Here is a 26,928-nt window from a genome sequence, read left to right as displayed (position 1 = left end):
AATCTGTTGGTTTTTAATCCATTGTTGCCATCTTCTCTCCTGCTATGCATCCACCCGCTAACTCTATCGTACCACTTTACACCGAAGGTTAATACAGTTTCATGTACGTTTATCATACGGTTATTTAATCATATACCCATAATACATATAAGTAGTAATTACTGTATACTATTGGCCACTTGACTAAAGAGTAATATTTTGACTGCCAATACAAATAGATAATGTTTTAAATCATTGGAAAGCACTAAGAGCAGATTGCTGTTATTAATATAAACAGTGTGAAATTAACACTTAAAAAGTAATTTTTTTAACATATTAGCAGACATGGGGACTTGAGACTTAGTGACTTGGACTCGAGTCGACTCGAGTCGCTGTTTTTATGACTTGTGACTTGACTTGGACTTGGCAATCTAAGACTCGGGACTTGACTTGTGACTTGACTTGCCCAAGAAAAAAATACTTGGGACTTACTTGGGACTTGAAGGTGAAGACTTGAGACTTACTTGAGACTTGCACATGTGTGACTTGGTCCCATGTCTGCATATTAGCATATGGTCCTTGTTAACAGAGTTCTTGTCATGAACCAAAACAGGATCAGGACCCAAACGCGTGACGTTCTAACACAAGCCTTTTATTTTGCGGGAAATGGGAATCATGCACGCTAGGCAGCGGCCTGGCGTGGAAAGACAGGAAGCCAGAGACCGACGAGATTGATTCCAATTGCCCGAGCAGATATAGGACAAATGAGGTTGATACTGGACAGGACAGGACAGACAGGATTGATAGATAGATATATACTTTATTCATCCCCGAAGGGAAATTCACATTTCCAGCAGCATCCCTGAGCTGAGAACAGTACAATAATAAAGCCAAAAGAATACAATATACAAATACCCAGTGTGACGTGCAAATGCCCACTGTAGCGTGTTATATAGAGTATCTAAATAGTGCTACACAGAATACATATTGCAGTAAGATTCGGTTATATCCAATGTAGGTGGTGTGGTTTAATGTGGGCCTTTACTCTGCCGGGTGGAGTTAAAGAGCCTCATGGCATGAGGAAGAAAAGATCTCTTCAGTCTGTCCGTAGTACAAGACATGATAATGAAACAGGATATCAAAACAAACTGGACAAACTTGACAGGAACGAAAACTAGTGAGAATAATAAACAGGACAAAAATAGACAGGAACGAAACTGGAAATCAATATTTAACAGGAAAAAATAAACGGGAACAACACCGGACAAGAAATACCAACAGGAGAACAGGACCGAGTCAGAACCCAAATCTTGCGGGGCAGAGGTTCGTTGACAGACTGACAACAGAAAAATGAGAGCACTGAGCTTTAAATAGACAGAAAGCCAATCTGTCAATGAGTCGCAGCTGGCGCCACACGGGCGGAACCAATTGGGCGCCATGGCAACCGTGACGGTTTTAAGAGAACTTTGGTACTGTTCACCTAACTAAGCAGCAATAACTGTTCACCTTAGCTTTCAAACTTCTGAGCACTTTGACCAAATTAACTATCGGGTAAAAATAAACAACCCATCTTTGGTGAAGAAAAAACCCGAAATCCTTCTCTTTTTGACCAAAGTGCAAGGCGGTTACCAGTTCAGATCTGATGCTACTTGCTCCAGTGATGGAAGGAGTTCCAAGCTGTGCGCTGGAAGGCGTCAGCATCCAGGAGATGGCAAACAACACAGAAGCTCTGAGGAACATCTCCAAGAGGATGAGGAGGAGCCAGCTTAAAGCCATGTTGCAAAGAGTGAGTATCAAACACCATTGCGATGCTGGTTTTTAAAAATCAACCCAATAAATCCCTGTAGCTGCGGAGAAACAATCAAACATCCGAGCTGGTGCGCTTCCTACCCGGTTCTTTGTTGCGTGGCATGTCTGTTCAAGACCTGGATGAGGCCAACATCAGCTCGCCTGAGGAACTGAGAGGAGAAAGCCTGAAGAGATCCCAGGTAGCAAAAGGAAAATGTACTTATCAAGACCTAATATTACGCACATTATGGTTAACTTTTAGTATTCGTCCACTGTTGTTTTTCTCAGGCTGCCTTCCTGGCAAGAATCTTTTTCATGAAAAATAAACTGGACTTTTGGTAAGAGGATAAGATACAGATACTTGCTGTTAAATGACATTTTCAAGTCAAGTCATGTTTATTTGTGACGCCCTCAATCACAAAGAGTCTCAAAGGGCTTCACAGACCTACTGCAAACTACAGACTATTATAACACCATCCCCTGATCTAAAACCTACATGAAGGCAAGAAAAAACTCAAAAACCTCAACATGAAGCAATCCCTGTCAGGGATAGACATTATTAAAACTATTTAGTGGCTATATTTGCACAGATAAAATACATGTATATAGTTTAATTCGACATGATGGTGGGAGCAAAAACTCACGACCTTCTTGGCTGAGGTCCCGAACAGAGAGAGGGATTGTTTATTAACGTCAGAGGAATCAGTACAGACAAGAACACGATTTCAAAATAAAAAGAAGACAAGATTGATAAAAGTACAAGAGATATAATCACGCTCATTGTTGAAACGTTACTTTATGTGTGTGTTTGTATGAGAAACATTGTTTTTATATTTAGTAATATAAAAACAAGCTAATTACCTTGAGACAGAAAATCAAGAGATTTACATTGAAAACCTGACATCCCCCTTCCAGGATGACCAGGATGTTGCAATAACAAATAAAACAGATATTGTCAACATAAAATATAGGTTATTTATATGCTATAGAATAGAAGTGTGTTTTGAGCTTAGATTCAAACATTTCCACTGAGGTTGCAGATCGAATCTCAGAGAGCAGAGCATTCCACAGCACCGGGTCCCGAATGGAGAACGCTCTCGAACCTGTGGATTTCTTCTTGGCTCTTGGGATCACTAGTAGACCAGCGTTTTCAGAGCGAAGTCTCCGGACCGAAACATAGGGCGAAATTAAATCTGAAAGATATGAGGGAGCAATGTTGGGAAGATGGAAAAAAGTAAGTACCGTATTTTCCGCACTATAAGGCGCACCGGGTTATAGGGCGCACCCCGAAAAAATAGTTTTTGGGCCTATATTTGACACACATAAGACGCACCGGATTGTCAGGCGCTACAATGGGAACGTCGACAAAACAGTCAGATAGTTCAGTCCAACTTATTACCCCCTTAACATTCCCAAAGCTTGCAAAGAAGCAAATACGTGTCGTAGACACGTGCGGATGCGGTGTCCGTACGATGTCACTCAAATGCATCGTTCCAAATATCATTCGGAAGGTTAAAGTCTTGGGATTCAAGAAATGCCAACCATTCCTTAGTTTCTATTTTCTTTTTCGCTCGCAACTTTACTGTGCATATGACAATAAACACTTGGAATTGAGTTTAATTTAAAATTAGACACTCCATTCCATCCATTATCTGCACCGCTTATCACAGAAACATCGAGTTCAGTCTGAAACAAGATACAGGGAAAATATATAGCCGGAGTAGCTCACTAAAGTCGTTGTGTTCAATAATAATGTGCAACCATGGTCCTCTTATATCTGTTAGTGTAGTAAATCCAGGAGAGTAACATATTTACAAATACAGTACAGAATAGTAAAATACTGTTTTCTTTATGCCGTCAACCCTACTTGCTACTCACATTCATCTTTTTCGGCCAATTGCAGGCTTTGTTTTGCCCCTTTAGCATATGCCAGCCTGTAAATAATAAAAAGGATCCGCCCCCTTTACCTCCGAATAACTTTAGCCAATAGTGATCGATTCAAATGAAGATTGACACATTGGTTAGCCAATGAAACGCCGGTAAATAAATCCCAGCATACACCGCGTACTACTTGGCGCTCGGGGGAAAATCTAGTCGGCGGCTGCAAGTTAGTTGGAAAACTTTGCAATTTTAAAATTGATCCATAAATAAGGCGCACTGTATTATAAGGCGCATGGTCAGCTTTTGAAAAAAATAAAGGCTTTTAGGTGCGCCTTGTAGTGCGGAAAATACGGTAATATTCTTAAGGTGTGTTTGAAAGGACAGATCGGGGTCAAATATGACACCTACATTTTTGACTGAGTCACTCTGGGTGATATTACATTTGTCAATGTTCACAGCAGTTTTGAAGAAGGTGAATGAAATTCAGAATGTATTGTTTTTTTCACTAGGAGGAATCTGGGTTCAATCCTCCAGGGGGTTACCTGCGAGATGATAGGCAATGTCCCCGATGTAAACGTGACGTACATGATTCGAGCCATAGAGGAAGCGCCATGGTGGCTCTCCAAAATGCAGGTAAACACCCACTTAACCTGCACTATGATCCTCCAATTATCACGGTTGCCATGGCGCCCAATTGGCACCCCCCGTGTGGCGCCAGCTGCAGCTCGTTGACAGATTGGCTTTCCTTCTGTTTAAGCTCAGTGCTCTCACTCAACGTTTGTCAGTCCGTCAACAAGACATGGGTTTTGACTCGGTCTGGTTTCCTGTTGGTATTTCCTGTCCGGTATTGTTCCCGTTTATTCTGTCCTGTTTAATATCGGTTTCCAGTTTCGTTCCCCTCTAGTTTGTCCTGTTAAATTTCGATATCCTGCTTTGATATCAATCCTGTCTGTCCCGTCCTGTCCGGTATCGACCACATCTGTCCGATATCTGCTCGGGCAATTGGTATCGATCTCGTCGGCCTCTGGCTTCCTATCATTCCTCGCCAGACTGCTGCCTAACGTGCATGACTGCCCCATTTCCCGTAAATTAAAAGGCTTGAGTGAGAAACGTCACGCATTTGGGTCCCGATTCTGTTCCGGTTCATGACACCAATAGTGATTTAAAACATGACTATTTTATTAGATTGTGTTGTAAATCATTTATTTATGTCTCCTCTGCATGTTTGTTTGATAACAGGTAGCAAGGAATTATAGTTTTCAAGTCTGAAAAAGAATGAGCAGTCCATTTGAAAGTTTTATTGACCGAATATTCTGGACATAAATAAGCGATTAAGTTGGCTTACCATCATTCTCATACAGAACTTGCGCCCCGTAAGATGATTGTAAACAAAGGTAAACATTAGAATGGATCTTACAGTTTAATAGATCCCTTTCCTCCTGACAATAGCCTGGGGAGAGTCTTGCTCAAACCGCTCAACCTTTGCCTTTGCCTGAGAAAATCAAGTGTATTTGTATGTATGTATGTATGTATGTATGTACTACGGACAGACTGAAGAGTTCTTTTCTTCCTCATGCCATGAGGCTCTTTAACTCCACCCGGCAGAGTAAAGGCCCACATTAAACCACACCACCTACATTGGATCTTACTGCATTATGTGTAGCACTATTTAGTTAATCTATATAACATGCTAAAGTGGGCATTTGCACGTCACACTGGGTATTTGTATATTGTTTTTCTTTTGGCTTTATTATTGTATTGTTCTCAGCTCAGGGATGCTGCTGGAAATGTGAATTTCCCTTAGGGGATGAATAAAGTATCTATCTATCTATCTATCTATCTATCTATCTATTTTGTAAACAGGGATAAGTTGGAGTTTGTTTGATGTGATTTTCAACATCCGCACTGGCCCCTAGAAACTTGTGTCACAGACCAGGAACGGAGACGGGACCCAATTGCATTCGTTTTACTCAGTTTTATAAAGAAGGAGATAAGGACTGGCATCCACGATCTAATGATCGTCGGTCACGGGTAGCAGATTGCTGGAACGCGGAAGTGGCACTTCATTGTCGAGCAAGGTAGTCATTGACAGCGAGAAAAAAACGGTCGATGGCCGGGGCGGAGGAGCAAAAAACATAAACGGGTCCAGAGAGGTCAGCAACGGGAGTCAGACAGAATACAGGGCAGGTTAGAGTCGGAGAGTCACAAAAGCTTGCCTAGCTGGGAGCATAGGTTCGCAGACAATCTGATGAGTTCTTTCAGGAAGACGGGAGTTTAAAAAGAGTCCAACAGCCAATCAGGGTCCGTGGCTGTTGGCGCCAGCGGGGCAGCCTCAGGCGCCCCGCATCAGTAATCATGACAAAGTGTCGTTTTACATACCTTATCAATGATTGTGTCCCCTTGAAATGTTAGAGACCCCTTCCCCTGACTGTGTATAAATGATTGAAATAATGAATAATCTATAAATGATCGATAATACAATCGCGATTGAATAAAGGCATTGACATAGTTCAATATTTTACAGCTAGTTCCTTTCGGTTTTTAAAACCAAGGCACCAATATTATCGGCTTTCATGTGTTAGTAATTAGTAAGGGCCCTCTTGTGATCAAAAAAATAATTCTTTGAAATGACAAAATTTATTTAAATTATACTGTCAAATGAAGAAGCATCGGGATGAGATATACACATTTATATTACATGACATGAGCTTCTCCTAAAGGGAGCTGACCTAATTGTCTGCCATCTTGCTTCTTCTACTTCTACCTACGCATTTTGGTCACTTTGAGTGTCTGTAGTTTGTATACTTCCTTGTGCACTCGTTATTGGTTGCACCACACAATACAGCAATATCCATAGTTCAGATAATACACACTGTCTCTTTAAATTAGGTATTGAAAAATTATGTCAAGACAAGTCAAGTCATGTTGATTTGTATAGCCCTTAATCACAAAGAGTCTCAAAGGGCTGCACAGACCACAGATTATTGCAAACTATAGACTATTATCACACCATCCCATGATCTAAAACCTACATGAGGGCAAATAATACACAGATATTGTCAACATAAAATATAGGTTAATCATATGCTATAGAATAGAAGTGAAGGCTCTTGATGCTGGACTTGGGGAGACCGGAGAGTAGTATATTACAGTATTCAAGACAGGAGGTAACAAACACATGAATTATAATCTTCGCATCCGACTGAGACTGAGGACGAATTTTAGCAATGTGGCGAAAATGGAAAAAAAGCTGTTCTAGTTATATTCTTAACGTGTGTTTGAACGGACAGATCGGGTCAAATATAACACCTAAATTGTTGACTGAGTCACTCTGGGTGATATTACATTTGTCAATGTTCAAGCAGTTTTTGAGAACAAGTCACAGCATTTAGATGGACCAATAACAGAGTTAAGGCGAAAGAAGTTGAATGATATCCATTCTTTTATCTCAGTAAGGCAGGCCTCCAAATTTCCAGAGTTAGTGTGGCAGATTCCTCTATCGGAAGATATAGTTGAGTGTCATCTGCGTAGCAATGGAAACTGATATTATACTTGCGAATATTATCACCTAATGGAAGCATGTAAATGCTAAAAAAAAGGGGGCCAAATACTGAACCCTGCGGAACACCACGGGTAATGCTAAAGGGCTCGGATGTCATTTCACTATATTTAACACAGTACGTCCTATAGTTTTCTGATTAGTCTTGAATCTTTCGCTTGCAAGTCAGGGTTTGAAATCATAAATAATGTAAGAAAATCATTGAGACTGCTTGTATCTAAAAAAAATAAAAATAAAAACATGTCCCCACACTAATAACCTGTGCTATAAATCTGCACTTTCAGGTAGGCTGTGCAGCCCGCAGATACTTTGCATATTTACAGAGAGGGGCAGAGGACTTCCTCCAAAATATCACAGAGAAGGAGTTCAATGACACCATGCCAACAGTTCTAATGATCCACATAAGGTAAGAAGAACGCTCTTCAGAAGCTCAGAGATCGTGCAAGTTTTCATGTGGCTTTCTGGATGTGTCATTCAGGCCTTGGGTCTGGCAGAATTTGCCCGACTCCTTTTGCAACATTTTCCTCGACAAGTTGGCAAAAGTCGATCTCACTTCGCTGCCGCACCGAAGTCCAGCTCGGCCAATTTTAACCGGCAGAGCGCTGCGATGCCTGACCAAAGTAAGCACACAAACGAAAGGACAAACTTTTAAAGGTGTCTCAAGGGATTAACACAATTTTATCTCATCTCATCTCATTAGCTGCACCGCTTATCCTCAGTAGGGTCGCGGGGGTGCTGGAGCCCATCCCAGCAATCATCAGGCAGTGGGCGGGGGACACCCTGAACTGGTTGCCAGCCAATCGCAGGGCACACAGGGACAGACAACTCGCTCGCTCATTCACACCTAGGGACAATTTGGACCGGCCAATCCACCTGAAATGCATGTTTTTGGAATGTGGGAGGAAACCCACGCAAGCACGGGGAGAACATACAAACTCCACACAGGAAGTCCGGTAGCTGGATTTGAACCCACACAGGAGGTTCCCAAGGCCTTAGAACTGTGCCGCACACGCGCTAACCACTGCGCTGCCGTGCTGTCCCTGTGGGAATTATGTGTCCTACTTATTTAACTGGAGGAATTTTATGAAAAAAAAACCGACACTCGGGACTAAAAACGAAAAAAATGGACGGCAAAAAGAGAGATAGACAGATAAGCATGCTAACAAAATACAGAGAGAAAAAACACAGTTGCTTAAACTCTAGTCAGGTAGGGTTTTCCTTGGACAGTATGAGATCTGTCTCTGTTCATAGTTGCGTTGATTGGATGGTGTCAAAAATGAGGCACCAGGTCTTAAAGGAGTTTTATTGATTGCTAGAAAAAAAAGTAGAGAAAGCTCAGCCAAGTAATCAGGTCGAAATCTCGGCTATTGCAGATAGCAATTGTTAGGTCCATTGATACCTTCAGAAGCACAGGTTATATTTTGTCCACCTGGAAACTGGAGGTTGTCCAAAGTTGACGTTACCTGACACAGGATTTACCAATGCCCCAGGAAAGAAAATGACAATGCTTATCAACCAAACCTAATAATTACCGATGTATCATCGACAGGAGAGAAACGTCTCCGACCTGACCACGGACGACGTTTCCAGACTGGGTCCGTTCCTATGCGAACTTGGAGTCCCTACGTTGAGCCTCCTGTCCCAACCTGTCCTCAACGAAAGTCTGCAAAGCATGTCGACCTGCCAACACATCCCTCTGCGCAACCGGCTGCCACTCATGCGACTCGTTACACTGAAATTTGGGTAGTGGGCTGCGTTGACCTTGCAGACACGTGGAAATCTAGATTCCACATTGACATCCGTTCTGGTTTGGTTTGTATTTAGGGACCCGTCGCGATGGTCTCAGGAGGTAATGGAGTCACTCGGTGGATGGATGGATTGGAATGATGGTGCGATAGCTTCGTTGAGTGACGAGGTAAGGTAAACAACAGTTTAGAAATAAGGACGTCTATAAGGAGGACCGGCCCAAGCCTTCAGATAGATAGATAGATAGATAGATAGATAGATAGATAGATAGATAGATAGATAGATAGATAGATAGATAGATAGATAGATAGATAGATAGAAAGATAGATAGATAGATAGATAGATAGATAGATAGATAGATAGATAGATAGATAGATAGATAGATAGATAGATAGATAGATAGATAGATAGATAGATAGATAGTGCTACATAATATACACACTGTAATAAAAATAGGGTAATAAGCAAATGTGGGGGTGGGGTTTAATGTCGGCTTTTACTCCCCCGGGTGGAGTTAAAGAGCCTCATGGCATGAAGAAGAAATGATCTCCTCAGTCTGTCCGTGAAACAATACTGTGACAGAAGTCTGTTGCTGAAGCTGCTCTTCTGTTTGGAGATGATGCTGTGTAGTGGATGTGATGAATTATCCATGATTGACCGCAGCTTTTTCAGTGCCCGTCTCTCAGCTACAGTTGTCAGGCTGTCCAGCTCTGTGCCCACAACAGAGCCCGCTTTCCTCAAAAGTTTATTAAGTCGAGAGGAATCCGTCTTCTTAGCGCAGCCTCCCCAACACGCTGCCGCATAGAAGAGGGCGCTTGCCACAACAGTCTCAGGAGCTTGCCACAACAGTTTCAGGAGCTTTTTGCAGATGTTGAAGGACACCAGCCTTCTGAGGAAGTACAGTCAGCTTTGTCCTTTCCTGCATAGAGCTTCTGTGTTGGCAGTCCAGTCCAGTTTATTGTCCAGCTGCACACCCAGGTATTTGTAGGTCTGGACACATTCTACACCTTCTCCTTTGATAGTGACAGGAACCTGGTGAGTTCTAGTTCTCCTGAAGTCCACCACCATCTCCCTGGTCTTGGTGGTGTTCAGGTGCAGGTGGTTAGTGTCAGAAGCTTTAGAAATATAACCCATGTTTTTGGTCAAAAATGTTCTGTCCACCTGGAAACTGAAGGCTGTCCAAAGTGGACATTTACCTTTCAACATCAATGAGGAACTTTTTTATGTTCACTCTCTCAGCCTTGGATGATTGACGTCTTACATTTCCTGAGGCCACGACTGCCTCATGTCTCCAAAGTGCTGAGAAGCAAGATGTTCGAGCTCATAACCTCCACAACTGAAGAAGGTGGGCAAACTTTACTACGTCTTTTAAACAAAACCCAACCAAACTCTCTTTTTTTTTTTACTTCTCTAGGCAATGTTACTTTGATGAACAGAGCCAGCACCATCAATAGCTCCATCCCGACCGTGATTTTAATACGAGCTTTGGGAAAGGACAACGTTTTCTGGACAAGCACGCAACTGGAGAAGATGTCAACAGACACCTTCTTGGAAACCATGGAAACTCTCGGCAGTGTCCCTGACTACAGTGCGGAGCAGCTAGCTGTGCTCACTGGGAAAGCCACAGAGGTAGCGTCCAGATCCCGTCCTCTCTTTTCCTGAAATAGGGACGCGATACCTTTATCTTCCATGACACGTTTCCAGTGTTTCTGTTTTTTTTAATTGCAGGCCCTGGGTCCAGTGTGGAATATCAGCGAGAACATCGTAGCCAGTCTGGGATGTATTGCTCAAGGTTTTTCCACTTCAGACCTGGGGAAGTTGGCCTTCTCCATGGACAGGCTTGAGGACATTGCTTACTGTGGCTGGAGTGAATCACAGGTACCAGAATAAAGAGTTAGAATAATTTAGAATAATCTCAACCCCTCAAAGGTTTTCTTTGTGCCAAGAAAGGTATTTTAGTAACTCATGGTTTTATCATATCTACTAAAAATGTAATTGTATAAGTCACATATCAACCTTGATTTAGAGCAGGGGTCAGCAACCCTTTTCAAGCTGAGAACTAAACTTTGTTACTGATTGGCACAAAGGGCCACCAGGTTGAGATGAATTTCTAAAATGACAACTCAAGATGTTTTCAAGTCAAGTCATTTTTATTTGGAAAACCCCTAATCACAAGGAGTCTCAAAGGGCTGCACAGACCACAGATTTTTACAAACTACAGACTATTATGACACCATTCCCTGATCTAAAACCTACATGAGGGCAAGGAAACACTTAAAAACCTCAACATGAGAAAAATGAAAAAACCTAGAGAAGGGGCTGACCGCACACGGGGTAATCCCCCTTCCAGGATGACCAGGCTGCAACGGATGTTGCAATACACAGACATCGTCAACATGAAATATAGGTCATTCATAAGCTTTAGAATAGAAGTGTGTTTTAAGCTTAGGGGCCGGTCACACAGCCGTTTGCGGCTGAATCATGGCTAAAATTTTGCGTTTTTTTTTTTTGCCCGTGGTTGCCCGCGATGGAAAATGCGCAAGATTGGCCAACCCGCTGTTCATCGGTGGTATGCCCGCAAAACAGACGCCGGCGACTGTTCCGCTTCCTCATCGCCTCATTTCTGCGTCATTTTCTTGTGTGGACCACGGGTATAAAAGCTCCCGAGCCGGTGTTGTACCCAAATCCGACTCCTACGCAACCCCACAACCAACCGCCCCCCCCACCCCTCGCGTGAACGCGCATTCTGCTGCGATCGCTTTTGTTGGAAGCGTGCATTGACGTTGGTGACTTTTCCATCCGCGTTAACAAGCGCATTTTGTAGAATACGATCGCACTTTATTGTTTATATAAACGCGTTATATAGACTAGGATCTCCCAACTGTTATAATTAGCTCGCTTTATTGTTTTAATAAGCGTTTTATATAGAATACGATCGCTTTTGTTGGAAGCGCAGCAGAATACGCGTTCACGCAAGGGGGGGAGGATTTTATATACGGTGTGCATTACCGTTCGATGACGTTCACAACAAAAACAAAGACGGAATGGTTTAAGTTGTATTACATTCCCAACAAATGCAAGACGAAGTGGTTTTGGTTATATGTTCGCCATTACATTCCCTAAAAGTGATATAAAAGTGAGATAAAACGAGGTAAAAGTGGTTGTAGTAGCAAGGGGATGCAAATCTCGGCAGGGATGCATTTCTCGGCATAACACCAGGCTGTAGAAATCATAACCGCTCAAGACACAGTCCCGTGAAGATCAAGATTTCAAGCTATGGCACCGAAGAAGCCAATATGTTATTATTGTAATAGTTTTTCATTTTGATTTTATTATCTTGTAATGAAATGAAAAGAAATGTCAAGAAATAAAAATGGATTAAGACGAGGTCACTACGGTGACAGGGATCCATTTCCACCCCTTGACGTCTCAAGCACAACTGACGTGTGCTCGGCAAATCGCGCTGTATATACGCGGAGAAAGGCGTTTGACCGTCACACGCGTAACACGCTAATTTCACGTAATAACACCGCGATACAGGCGCAGAACATGCTATTACCGTGCTCCACCCACGATTACCCGCTGAAATTTCCCGTCCTACCCATGTGTAACCACGCCCTGGCCGCGGCCAGAGCACGTCGTTCCGCGTCATTTTCTCGTCATTACCTCGTGTGCCGCCCGCGGTTAACACGTGCTCAAAGTTATGAGCAGCTCAAAACTTTTTCGCGCGGCCAACCGCGTGTGAATTTCCGACCGCGAGTAAAACACTGCTGTATCTCGTCTATATGGCGGTCTCAAAGCGTCCAATAGCGTCCGCCTCACAGGCAGAAATTTCTGGCCGTGATTCAGCCGCAAACGGCTGTGTGACCGGGCCCTTAGATTGAAACATTTCCACTGAAGTTGCAGATCGAATCTCAGGGGGAAGAGCATTCCACAGCACCGGGGCCCGAATGAAGAACGCTCTCGAACCTGCGGCTCTCTTCTTGGCTCTTGGGATCACTAGTAGAACAGCATTTTCAGAGCGAAGGCTCCGGACCGGAACATAGGGGGAAATTAAATCTGAAAGACATGAGGGAAAAAGTCCATGCATGATGTGATAAAACTTTCTCGTCTGAATTAAAAGCCTCGCTGCAGCATTTTGTACCAGCTGCAGGCTCTTGATTTTGGACTTCGGAGAACGGAGAGTAGTACATTACAGTAATTGAGACGGGAGGTAACAAACGCATGAATTATAATCCCTGCATCAGACTGGGACAGCATGCAGCAAATTTTGTGTCGAAGAGGATTTTGGGGTTATTCTTTTGTGCCGAAATCACCTTTAAAATTAGGCTAATTTTGCAGAGGCACTGGCTGCTTTATACTTTACCAAGCTGTCACACGTGATTTGACGGAAAACCTCAAGCTTGGTTGCGTGCATTTTTGTTCAGATTTCCTGCAGTCTTGTTTAAGTGATCAAGCTTTCTAAGTCAACCAAGGCTTGCGCGCCACGGATTACTAGATAGATAGATAGATAGATAGATAGATAGATAAATACTTGATTCATCCCCGTAGGGAAATTCACACTTCCAGCAGTCTACCCCGTTGTTTATTAACAGATGAACATGATGCCCTAGGGGTGCTTGTAGCGGAGTGGATGACGTCACGCAAGGCCGAAAAGTTCAACATCCCTGCGGCAGATGGAAAACTTTTCTTTGTGAAAATCCAGGGATACACCACCTCGTGTTAGCAAGTCCGCCTCCTCTCCGATTCCCCCCGGCTTTCGTGTCTCTGTTTAGCGGCGTTGAAGACGGATAGGTCCGGGTAGCTCCGGGTGGCTACACGTTAGCGTCCGGAATGCTAAACGTGAGCCACGTTTCCGCAAAACACAGCAACTGCGCTCCCTGTGCGCTTCGATGTTTTCCACCAGCACTCGATGATCTTATTTGGTCGTGAGTTCGCATTTACCATGATTACGGATGGTACCGAAGACTTATAACGCCGCTAGCCGCTTCGCTAGCTCCGGCTCTTCTTCCACGACAGGCCCCTTCATTACGCCGGCACTATGTTGTTACTATGTTATTACCAGCTAGTAATTTTTAGAACTTGAGTTAAAATAGTATCGCTTAACCACTAAAACTCAATGCCAGTTGGAAATCAAATTTCCTGGAAAGACCACAATGACCCATCACTGGTAAAAGCCTGAAGGCACCACGTTGGAGACCCTTCATCTATACCAGGGGTGTCAAACAAGCGGCCCGTGGGCCGGATCAGGCCCGCTAAGGGAGTGAATCCGGCCCGCAAGACAACGCTAAGGGAAGCGCAAGAGAAAAACGAGCTGCGGGTTGAAATATGACCACTTGATGTTGCCAAAGCCAGGTGCCTCTCACAAAGACGCTGTAGTTGTATTTCTTTCTCTCTCTCTCTTCCTCCCTTTTTCTCTCTCTCTCTTTCTCTTTTACTCTCTCTGTCTCTCTTTTTCTCTTTATTTGTTCCTCTTTATCTCTTTCTCTGATTATGTCTTTTTACCTTATTTTGTTCTCTCTTCCTTTTTTCCTTTTCTCTCTTTTTTCTCTGTTTCTCTCTCTTGCTTTCCCCTTCTCTCTTTCTCGCTTTCAAGTTCTCTTTGGGTTTCTTTCTTTCTCTCTCTTTTTCCCCCTCTCTCCCTATTTCTCTTGTCATCTCTTTTTTTGTCGCTCTCTTTCTCTCTCTCTCTCTCTTTCCCATTTCTTTCTTTCTATGTTCCACACTCTCTCATTTTCTCTTCCTCTCTTTCTCTTATTTCTTTCTCTTTTTCTTTCTCCACAATCAACTAGTCTGGCCCCCGAGAGAATGTTTGTTCTATCGTGTGGCCCTTGAGTTAAAATGAGTTTGACACCCCTGATCTATACTATTTTAGAGTTGGGATAACCATTCTGTGATAAGGGTGCAAAAACAAATTGATTAATCTACAATAACCTATATTCAATTAAATGGTTGGAAGTTTAAGAATGAGATATTCTCCTTATCTTCAGGATTTCAGCTTCTTAAATCTCTCAATAAAAACGGATTCAATTATTGTTTCTTCCCATTTTTTTCATTATTTTTGGGATTTCATTAAATGTGAAGATGTTGATACGTGATGGTTTTGATTTGCTTTGTCGATATGTCATTTTATTTTTAATGTATATCATTTACGAGTATTTTACTGTCACAGACCAGAAACGGACACAGGACCCGAGGCAGGTAACGGGGCAAAACAGATCGGATAAGAGGCAGGCAGAACGGGGCAGAGTCAGGTCGGGAAACGAGGATCAGGCAGAGAAAAGCAGGGCAGGAACAGAGTCTAACGTAAGGGCTTACTGAGCTGGAGGCAACAGTTCGCATAACGATCTGACAGCTTCCCCTTGGAAGCCGGGGGTTTAAAAAGAGTACATCGGCCAATCAGCTGTTCGGGCTGTTGGCGCCAATTAAGCAGTCGCAGGTGCTCTGAATCGGCAATCATGACATTTACAATGAAAGTTTTACCATTGCTTTGTTTTAAAATACAGGGATTACACCGTCTTAAATTTATCTGATTCATTGAATAATCCACAGTAGAATGATCACTTAGGGCACAGGTGTCAAACAGGCGGCCCGCGGGCCAGATCAGGCCCGCTAAGGGATTGAATCCGGCCCGCGAGACAACACTCAGAGAAGTGCAAGAGAAAAACAAGCCGCAGGTTGAAATATGTCAACTTGATGTTGCCAAAGCCAAGTGCCTCTTGCAAAGATGCTGTACTGATGTATTTCTCTCCCTCTTTCTCTTTTTCTTTCTTTCTTTTTCTCTCTTTATCTCTCTCTTTCTCTTCCTCAATTAGTATCCCTCTCTTTTTCTTCATTTGTATCTCCCTCTTGCTCTCTCTTTTTCTCAATTGGTATCTCTCTCTCTCTCTCTTTTTCTCAATTGGTATCTCTCTCTCTCTTTGTTTTTCTCAATTTGTATCTTTCTCTCTCTCTCTCTTTATCAATTTGTATCTTTTTTTTCTCTCTCTTTCTCCCTTTTCTCAATTTGCATCTCTCTCTCTCTCTCTCTTTCTCTTTCTTTGTTCCTCTTTGTCTTTTTCTCTCTTTCATTCCCCTTCTCTCTTTGTTTTTCTCTTTTTTGTTTCTCACGTTCTCTCCCCCCTCTCTCTCTCTCGCTCTCTTCTTCTCTTTCTTTGTTCCTCTTTGTCTTTTTCTCTCTTTCATTCCCCTTCTCTCTTTCGATTTCTCTTCTCTCTCTCTCTCTCTCTCTCTCTCACACACACACTTGCTCTCTCTCTTATTTCTTTTTCTCTTTTTTTCTTGCTCCTCAGTCTACTAGTCCGGCCCCCGAGAGAATGTTTGTTCTATCGTGTGGCCCCCGAGTTCGAATGAGTTTGACACCCCTGGCTTAGGGAATGTTTTTCTGACTGATTCTAATATTACTCTAGAATAGTCATCTATACTGATACAGGTATATGTAAAATTATCCTTCTCTGCAAAAACATTTTATGTTCAAAAAACATATTATAGTTCTCTTTAATATTGAAATCAATTAATGGCAACAAATATTATATTTTCTGGTTCCTGATTGGTAAGGAGCTTCAACTGGGGAACTGCTACTTGTATCAACCACCGCCGCCTGTACTATTAAAAAAAGGCAGCTGTATTGGCACCGATACTGATACTTGGTATCGATACTTGCCCATCCCTCTTCCTGAACAAATTTCAACATATAACTCAGTGTTCTCTTTTATTGATGTTGACTTTTTGAGTTTTTCCTTGCCCGCATGTTGGTTTAAGATCAGGGGATGGTGCCATTGTGTCACGGTTGCCATGGTGCCCAATTGGCCCCGCCCGCGGGCGCCAGCTGAAACTCGTTGACAGATTGGCTCCCTGTCAGTATTTAAACGTTGTCCTGACAGTCGCCTTTTGTCTCTGTTTCTCTCTTTCTCTTTTTTATTATTTCAGTCCTTCTACTTTTTTCTTTCTCTCTTTTTACTATTTCTTTCTTACCTTCTCTTTCAATTTCTTTCACTCTTTCTCTTTCCCTTTCTTTTTCACACTCACTCTTTTTCTCTCTATCTCTCTTTGACACTACCTTTCACTTCAATATTTTCTTTGTGTCTTTCTCTCCCCCTCTTTTTTCTATATTATGCTCTCTCCATTCCTCTCCCCTTTTCTTTCTCTTTCTCCATTTCTCTCTGTGTTTCTCTCTTTTTTTATTATTTCATTCCTATCTTTTTTCTTCTTCTTTTTTCCTTTCTTTCTTACTTTTTTTTCATTTATTTCATTCTCTCGGTTTCCCTTTCTTTTACACACTCACTCTTTTTCTCTATCTCTCTTTGACTCTGCCTTTCACTTCTAATTTTTGTTTTTTTATCTTCCTCTCTTTTTTCTATATTATGCTCTCTCTCTATATCTCTCCCATTTTCTATCTCTTTCCTTCTCTCTCTCTCTCACACTCTTACGTTATCACCCTTGTTTTCTTTCTCTTTCTCTTCATCTCCCTCTCTTTCTCTTAAATCTACTAGGGTGCGTTTTTGTTTTTGTTTTTCTCCCGTCACGATCCATTTGATTTGGACTTTTTCCGTTCCTGGCACCATCATCCCTCGCCACGGAAGTCCCACTGAGCAACCTACTCCCTGCGACCAACGATCTCCGGATCGAGTGTGCGCTCCTATGTTTTTCCCCAAATAAAACTGTAACGTTACGCGAGTGGGTCCTGTTTCCGGTCCTGGCTCTGTCAATTGTAATCCTGTGCAGTCCTTTAAGACATCTTGTAATTAAGGGCGTCAGAAATAAATAAATAATCGAGTCCCTATTCAGCTTCAAAAGGAAGTTAGTTTAACTTTACCTTCTGCTATCTAAAGGTAGATACCCGAGATGTTATTTGTAATGTGTAATCTTTGACCATTGATGGTTTTTTTTTAGTTTTCATGTCACGATTTACTGCATGTGTCGTGTCTTATACGTGTAAACAGTTGCAAGCGGTGTGGAAAAGCGTCTCCGAAAGGGCCCAACTGTCGGCCGGGCAACTGACGGCAATCCACATGGTGGCCCTCAACCAATTCCTTTGCGGTCTGAATGGCAGTGAGATTGCGCAACTGGACACTTACGCTTTCAGGTATGGAGGAAGGATCCTGGAATGTGTAGAAATAAATGTATAGATAAAGGAATACCTTAAACTACCGTATTTTCCGCACTATAAGGCGCACCTTAAAGCCTTTATTTTTTTCAAAAGCTGACCATGCGCCTTATAATACAGTGCGCCTTATATATGGATCAATATTAAGGCGCAAAGTCTTGCAACTAACTTGCAGCCGCCGACTAGATTTTCCCCCGAACACCAAGTAGTCCGCGGTGTATGCTGGGATTTAATTACCGGCGTTTCATTGGCTAACCAATGTGTCAATCATCATTTGAATCTATCACTACTGGCTAAAGTTATTCGGAGCGGCGGCGGATCCTTTTTATCATTTACAGGCTTGCATAGGCTAAAGGGGTGAAACAAAGCCTGCAATTGGCCGAAAAAGATGAATGTGAATAGCACGTTGGGTTGACGGCATAGAGAAAACAGTGTTTTACTATTCTGTACTGTATTTGTAAATATTTTACACTCCTGGATTTACTACACTCACGGATATAAGAGGACCATGGTTGCACATTATTATTGAACACAACGACTTCGGTGAGCTACTCCGGCTATATATATTTTCCCTGTAGCTTGTTTCAGACTGAACTCGATGTTTCTGTGATAAGCGGTGCAGATATTGGATGGAATGGAGTGTCTATTTTTAAATTAAACTCAATTCCAAGTGTTTATTGTCATATGCACAGTAAAGTTGCGAGCGAAAAAGAAAATAGAAACTAAGGAATGGTTGGCATTTCCTGAATCCCAAGACTTTAACCTTCCGAATGATGGAACGATGCATTTGAGTGACATCGTACGGACACCGCGTCCGCACGTGTCTATGACACGTATTTGCTTCTTTGCAAGCTTTGGGAAAATCAATGACAATATACACGACAAAATACATTAAAAATATTATCACAAAATACATGGCAAAATAAATTAAAAAATACTCAACAAAAACCATGAAAAAAATTTGCACAAAATACATGGCAAAATAAATGAAAATATACTCAACAAAATACTCGACAAAATACATGAGATGATATATCACAAAGTACATGGCAAAATAAATGACAAAATACTCGACAAAATAAATGACAAAATACATGAAAGAATTTAGCACAAAATATATGGCAAAATAAATGAAAATATACAAGACAAAATACATGAAAAAATACATAACAAAATACATGGCAAACTGAATGACAATATACACGACAAAATCAATGACAAAATACTCAACAGAATACATAAAAAAATATCACAAAATACATGGCAAAATGAATGACAAAATACTCGACAAAAACAATGAAAAAATTTAGCACAAAAGACATGGCAAAATAAATGAAAATATACTTGACAAAATACATTAAATAATCTATCACAAAGTACATGGCAAAATAAATGACAAAATACTCAACAAAATGAGTGACGGAATACTCGACAAAATACAAAAAAAAATGTATCACAAAATACTCGACAAAATGAATGACAGAATACATGATAAAAATACATGAAAAAGTATATTCAAAAATACACGAAAAATGAAGTCACAATACACGCGACAACATGACAAAATACTCGACAAAATACATTAAAAAAAACATAACAAAATATATGACCAAAAAACATGTCAAAAATACATGACAAGAAACACAACAGAATACAAAGCAAAATACGACATAATACATGACAAAACGCATGACAAAGGACACAACAAAATACAAAAATGGTTGGGCGGTTAATAGATTGGTTGGAACCATTATCACAATGGTCTTAGGGGCACTATTTCCTGTGATGTGTCTTGGGCAAGTACAGCCTGGTGCCGCCCATCCCTCTCCGGGCAACAGGATAAACTAAATCTATGAACTTGTACGTCTGACAGGGACGCTGTGGGTTCACTCAACGACGTTAGTTGTTCTCTGGACGTCGCTCGCCACTTTAAGAAGGTGGCCCTGTTGGCCTTTGGCCCCGTGGGGAACTGGACTGAAGCGGCAGTTGCAGAAATGGGCAACCTGATGAGTGAGCGAGTCAAGGCATAATCAAACAACCGTAAATTCCGGACTATAAGCCACTACTTTTTTCCTACACTTCAAATGCTTACAACACGGATCTTGGCATTGCCATTCGCAATGTGATTTCTGCTCAGTGCTCTGAATGTCAAAGTGAAGAATGTCAATGAACCGCGGGTAAACGGTGGGAGTAACTATGACTCCCTTCAGTAGCCAAGGGCCTCGTCATCTAATTAGTGACGTGCATTTATGGATGAACAAGATTTGCTTTGCGCTATGAATTAAGACCATGACCTTGGCAGAATCACAGGGGAAATGTCCAATACAGAAAAGTAACCCATTGTGCACTCATTTGAGGACACAATGGGTCAATTAATCAACTAACTAATCAGCATTAACATATACACATGAATCAAAAACATTCTCCGAAGAAAACTCATTGTATTGCACTGACTACAATTTAAAAGCTCAATTTTATTTTATGTATTGCTACGACAGCAATATTTGGAAAGATTAAGATAATGCGACTTAAAATACAGGTCTCTGTCAGCCAAATAATCATTGTGTACCCCTCCTTAATTACTAACTAGTATCCGCATGTATGATGATTTATTCTTTTATATAGTAGTATCAATACTTGGTCTCCTCTCTCTCACTTTGTTATGTGCGCAAGGGATGGGAGAGCTTAACTCATTCAGTGCCATTATGTATATAAATATGTTTTCAGAAATAGAGTCGAAAACGTAAAAATATGTTTTTGTTGCTCATCAGTAAGTATCAAGCATCTTGAGTTTATTTCAGTATGATAAATCGCCATTAGATGGCAGGAGTGGCTTGGATCAGATCCACACATCGAGGAAACCCCCACTTCCCAGTGTTGCCTTCTGTATCCAGCGATTCTGGCGCTTTGACTTTTTTTCTTACTAAAAAAAGATGACGACGTCCCATCGTCACCTATGGGGCAAAGAGGGACGACGTTTTGTGCACAACCGCAGGTGACCGAAATCGTTTGATGACGTCACCGGAAATATCGGGTGCTGAAAGGTTTTTGCAAAGTTCACGCACAAAATCACTGTTCTTTCAATGAAATGTTCAAAATTAAAATTTTAAGATAAAACAAAGTACCCTTGTGTGTAATTGCTTAGATATTGGAAGTATCACAAATGCAAAAAACAAAACAAAAAACAACAAAGTTCAATGTGTGCTTGAAATCCACCCGTTCACAAATATAAATTTTTCTCAGTATTTTGGGAAACGAGTTTAAGAAACTTAGCAATGTTCTACTTTTGTTTACTCAACGATGGTAGAAGCTAAAAATATGCTTTTTTCTAATAAAAGATAAGGGTTCAGGCTTTCTTTTGATACAGTATGTCCTATGCCTATATCACTACAGAACTACATTTTGTCTAAGCCCTTTAAAAATTAGGGGCGGCAGTAGCTCAGGAGGTAGAGCGCTCGTCTTGGGATCAAGGGATCCCAGTTCGAATCCCGGCTCGTCCGTGTTACATGTTGAAGTGTCCTTGGGTAAGACACTGAACCTCTAATACTCCCAATAAGCAGGTTAGCGCCTTACATGGCTGCAAGGCCGCTATTGGGAAATGTGGAGCACGTTGTAAAGCGCTTTGGGAAGTCATTGACTTGAAAAGCGCTATAGAAATGCAGATCATTTCATTTCATTAGTCAATTTGGCAAAAATTGGCTGGCACCGGATCTTCCCATTTGAAACGTTTGGCATTGAATGAGTTAAGTCGTATACCATGTGTTTAAGCTGTTCGGGTTTTCTGAATTTTAGTCAATACATTACATTAAGATTTGTTTTGAGAATGATTCTGTGCGTATACTGGACTGTCTCAGAAAATTAGAATATTGTGATAAAGTTCTTTATTTTCTGTAATGCAATTTAAAAAACAAAAATGTCATACATTCTGGATTCATTACACATCAACTGAACTATTTCAAGCCTTTTATTATTTGAATATTGCTGAATTTGGCTTACAGCTTAAGAAAACTCAAAAATCCTATCTCAAAATATTAGAATATCATGAAAAAGTATACAAGTAGGCTATTCAACTAATCACCTGAATCATCTAATTAACTCGAAACACCTTGCGAGGTTTCCCGAGTCTTAAAAACACTCAGCTTGGTTCAGTAAACTAAATCACAAGTTATGGGGAAGACTGCTGATCTGACTGCTGTCCAGAGGACCATCATTGATACCCTCCATCAGGAGGGTAAGACACAAAAATAAATTTCTCAAAGAGCAGGCTGTTCACAGAAGCAGTTTCAAAGCATATCCACAAAAAGTCTGTTGGAAGGGAAAAATGTGGCCGGAAACGCTGCACAACCAAGAGAGATGACCGCAGCCTTAACAAAATTGTGAAGAAGAGCCGCTTCCAGAATTTGGGGGAGCTTCAAAGACAGTGGGCTGAAGCTGGAGTCCAGGTATCAAAAGCCACAGTTCACAGACGTGTCCGGGAAATTATAAGAATGAGTATTGAGTATTGAGTATGTCAATGAACTGTTTCAAATTTTGACTGCTATACAAACTGATTTAGAGCTGCAGACACAGTGTGTTACTTTTCTGTACTAGACATTTCCCCAGTGTTTTTTTTTTTTTTAATGTGAGAAACAGACGTCAATGTGTTCATTTTCATGTTTTTTTAAGCCTGGGGCTTAAAATCTGATGCGGCTTGTACAGTTTCTTCCTTAAATTTGCCCATGTGGCTTTTAATCAGGTGCGCTCAGTCGTCCGGAATTTACAGTAAGCTATTTTCGTTCTACATAACCGATTTTCACATTTGGAAACTCGATGCTTGTTTTCAGTCGGGCTGGAAGCGGAGGAAATGGTCTTTTTGGACCCTTCCGTCATGTCTTTTCTCCTGGAGAGCAGCATCCCGAAATTTCCTCCGCAAAACATAGCCGTAAGTGGCCGACTCCACGTTTTTTAACGGCGGTGAAAGCGCTGATTTCGTTTCCAGGCGCTCTCCGTAGCTCAGCTCGAGGCCCTCGGCCCTGACAACGGCGCTCTGGTAACCCCGACGCAGCGAGATCGGCTCACAGAAGCTCAACGGATTGCTCTGGAGGAGACTGAGATCGGGGCCCGTGCCGGGAGCCAAGTATTTGATTACCGATCAGGTGCGAAAAAACCTTTAACTTAGGGGTCTCGAACTCGATTAACTGCCGGGGTGGAGTCTTTCTAGTAACTGGGTAATCGAATTATTTTTTTCTGGCGTTACTGTTACTGACAGTCAGAACCGGCCTAAGGCATAAGCGAGCTAAGCGGCTGCTTAGGGCCTGGCAACCACTAGGGGGCCCCCAAGAGTGGTGTACTTCTCATCTCATTAGCCGTATCGCTTATACTCATTAGGGTCGCGGGGGGGGGGGGGGGGGGGGGGGGATGGGCTGGAGCCCATCCCAGCCATCTCCGGGCAGTGGGCAGGGGACACCCTGAACTGGTTGCCAGCCAATCGCAGGGCACACAGGGACAGACAACTCATTCGCTCATTCACACCTAGGGACAATTTGGACCGGCCAATTCACCTGAAATGCATGTTTTTGGAACGTGGGAGGAAACCCACGCAAGCACGGGGAGAACATACAAACTCCGCACAGGAAGTCTGGAGCTGGATTTGAACCCACGACAGGCACACGCGCTAACCACTGCGCCGCCATGCTGCCCTCGGTTAACTTTTTTGTTGCCAATATTGTCATTTAGTGTGTCTACTCAAAAATACTTCTAAAGTAATACAACAAAAAAACTACACAATAACTACAAAACAAAAGATCAAATATAGTGCTTCAAAACAGGGACCGCATATATTATTTTGTTTACATATTAGAATAGAATAGAATAGAATAGAATAGAACATACCTTTATTGTCATTGTTACAACATGGGATATATTGTGACAACGAAATTGGACGTGGCACTCCAGTTCCACATTTTACAGTGAAGATATAAGGAAAACAAAGAGATAAAGGAACAAAGAAGATGTTTGTACTGTCCTTGTTGTATCGGCTTTTATTTTATTTTTATTTCATTGAAAATAAAAAAAAGATAGAATTACGACAAAAATACTACTACGGTAATACTATATTACAAAATACTACTACAGAATTATTTTCTCCAAAAGTACCACAAAAAGACAACTACAGTAAGATTACAAAAATAATAAAGAAATATGACAAAATACTACTATGAAATACTACACAAATGCTACAAAAATACTACTACTAAAATACTAAAAAAATTACCAATACATAATAATATAGTATGAAAAAATACTAGAGAAATATTACTACAAAAATAATACTGCAAGAGGTTTACGATAGAAAACTGCAAATTTCACCTATAGTGATTCTGCAAAATTCTCCTATGGAAATATCACAAAAATACTACAAAAATAAAACTACAGTAACACTGTACTACAAAAAAATCTACTGATAGATTACAGATATACAGCAAACATTCTTATAAGGAAATACTACAAATTACAACAGAGATAGTAAAAAATACTAAAAGTAATATTACTACAGTAATACTCCAAAATACTATATTCATATAGTAATAATACAAAAATACTATGAAACAACAAAAATCTACTTTCCAAATACAACAAAAGTACTACCAAAATACTAAAAAAATACTACCATGACAATATTACAAAAAAATCTACCAAAATTCCCTTGAATACTGCTTTGGAAATACATCAATTATACTTCTACTAAAATGCTAAAAAAAAATACCAATACATAATACTATACAATAAAAAAACTACTAGAGAAATATAACTACAAAAATACTACTACATGAGAATTACAAAAGAAATACTGCAAATCACACCTTGTGGTGATAGTACAAAACGTCTATGGCAATATCACAAAAATACTACAAAAATAAGACTACAGTAACACTGTACTACAAAAATACCACAGAAATACTACAGATATACAACAAAAATTCTAATATGGAAATACTACCCAATATAAAAGATATAGTACAAAAATACTAAAGGAAAATAATACTACAGCAATACCACAAAAATGCTCTAATTATAAAACTACTTTAATAATCAAAAATACTACAAATACAAAAGAAAAATCCAGTTTTGAAATACAACAAAAGTAGTACAGAAACATGGGAAAAAAATACTACAATTCAAATATTCTTCTGTAACTTTTAAACCAAATATTTTTAGTTCAAACAAATATAAATCTCATGGGTTCATATTTTTAAGACTTTTGAAAATTTGATTTAAGACATTTTAATGCCATCTAAGGACTTATCTTTAGAATAATGAATTCAATGCCTTTTAAGACTTTTCAGGGATCCGCGGGAACCCTGGGGGAGAACATGCAAACTCTTCACAGATAGGCCGGTGGCTGGATTAGAACCCATGACCTCAGAACTGTGCTCCGGCCGCGCTAACCACTCAGCTCCCGTGACGCTAAAAACTAGATAATAAAGATCAAATATAAGCGCAAGTCGGTGAGCAACAGCAATCCCAAGTGTGGCAACTGAGTCATTATCAAACATGACCAAAACTTGACATCAAGTTACATTTTGCTGAGTTTCCGGCAATGCAGAAAAAAAATCACTTTTGAATGACTTGACTCATGTATTATTGCAAAGGTTGTACGGCCTACAAACGTCATTTGTTTTTACTACAATTCTTTCCATTTCTTTTTTTTCCTGGTATCTTTTGTCGCATAATACAAACATTTTTGGGGGCTTGTTTAGTCGGTTGTGAGATACAGAACTGTACTTAATCACATTTTTTAGTGGAAGTACAATGTTGGCAACAAGATTGACTTGGTATAATTGGAAATTATTTGAATGCAACACAAACTTTTTATTCTTTTTCCCTGTTTTTTTTTAATTCCTTTAAAAAGAAAATCTCATTGTGTTTATTTTATCCTAGCTGCTACTTTTTTTCTTTTTGTTCTCTATTTACTTTTTTACTTTGTTTCTTTTTCTTTTTTTCAGTTTTTTTCAGAATTTTTCCGTCTTTTTTTTCTTCCTTTTGTTTCTTTTTTTTCTCAGCTTTTCACTACTTATTCATTATGGTATTTCTTTCTTTTTTGTTCTTTTCCCCCTTCCCATAAGTCATTTTGTGCATAATTTTACATAATATTTGGTCATATAGGGATGAAAGAAGCAAAATCAACCTGAAGAGCCGTTTAGGACCCGAAAGAGCCGGTTCCGTTTAGTGAGCCGAGCCGAAAAAGCCGGTTCTCGAAAAACTCTACTGACTTTACTCAACTTCGTTCTGCTTCGACCTTGACTTCCAAATACCGCATTTAGAACTCAACGTCAGGGGAACCCTTGTATTTTTACCTTCATGCACTGTAAATTTGACTTAATTCGCTTTTTAATTAGCAATTTCGAGCCCTGATTTTTGTGAGCTGGCTATATTTTCTTGTGCGCGAGAATGTGCGAGCAGTGCGCACGCACGCACGCAGCTTAGAGGGAACATTGCACCCGAGTGACCGTGATTAAAATAAACTCTTACTTTTTCTCATTCAGGTGCTAAATCCGTGAGCATGGAGGGCCTGTCGGGATTTGCGAAGCTTCTTCTGGTCTTCCTTCTTGGTTTCTTGCTACTCTGATATTCTCAAAGGGGGTCTGCATCCTCCACATAGAGCACTGCAAACAATCAATAAAAAATACCTACAACTCTAGAATTACACAACAGATGTCTACCCACGTTTCTACTAGGTATGAATAGTTCTTTACATAGCCTTGATCAAGTATGAAGAATTGTTGAAAATGCATTCCTTTCTTTTTTATAACCATTCTTCTGTCTCAATAAAGCAGTTTGCAATGATTTTTCCCCAAATTCAGACATTTCTTCTATCCAATGTCAGAGC

The 26,928-nt window shown here is 40.8% G+C and overlaps 1 protein-coding gene across 1 annotated transcript in view; it reads left to right on the top strand.

Moving 5' to 3' along the window:
- The window catches only part of otoa (otoancorin), a 37,955-nt gene extending 11,205 nt beyond the window's left edge, over window positions 1-26,750 (top strand). The window contains exons 6-21 of the mRNA XM_088327364.1: window positions 1,595-1,765; window positions 1,827-1,967; window positions 2,056-2,105; window positions 4,158-4,281; window positions 7,492-7,613; window positions 7,686-7,827; window positions 8,757-8,950; window positions 9,032-9,122; window positions 10,193-10,298; window positions 10,368-10,582; window positions 10,682-10,831; window positions 17,896-18,038; window positions 19,933-20,069; window positions 22,883-22,980; window positions 23,038-23,194; window positions 26,585-26,750. Coding sequence (XP_088183490.1) covers window positions 1,595-1,765; window positions 1,827-1,967; window positions 2,056-2,105; window positions 4,158-4,281; window positions 7,492-7,613; window positions 7,686-7,827; window positions 8,757-8,950; window positions 9,032-9,122; window positions 10,193-10,298; window positions 10,368-10,582; window positions 10,682-10,831; window positions 17,896-18,038; window positions 19,933-20,069; window positions 22,883-22,980; window positions 23,038-23,194; window positions 26,585-26,667 — 2,124 coding nt within the window. The 3' untranslated portion in view covers window positions 26,668-26,750. The remainder of the gene's footprint in view (window positions 1-1,594; window positions 1,766-1,826; window positions 1,968-2,055; window positions 2,106-4,157; window positions 4,282-7,491; window positions 7,614-7,685; window positions 7,828-8,756; window positions 8,951-9,031; window positions 9,123-10,192; window positions 10,299-10,367; window positions 10,583-10,681; window positions 10,832-17,895; window positions 18,039-19,932; window positions 20,070-22,882; window positions 22,981-23,037; window positions 23,195-26,584) is intronic.
- Window positions 26,751-26,928: the final 178 nt, after the last annotated feature.

Source organism: Urocampus carinirostris, chromosome 2 (assembly GCF_059441175.1).
Source record: "Urocampus carinirostris isolate Australia breed hairy pipefish chromosome 2, RoL_Ucar_1.0, whole genome shotgun sequence".
NCBI lineage: Eukaryota > Metazoa > Chordata > Actinopteri > Syngnathiformes > Syngnathidae > Urocampus > Urocampus carinirostris.
The sequence above is the reverse complement of the archived record's forward strand: the minus strand, read 5'-3'. Positions and strand labels throughout refer to the sequence as shown.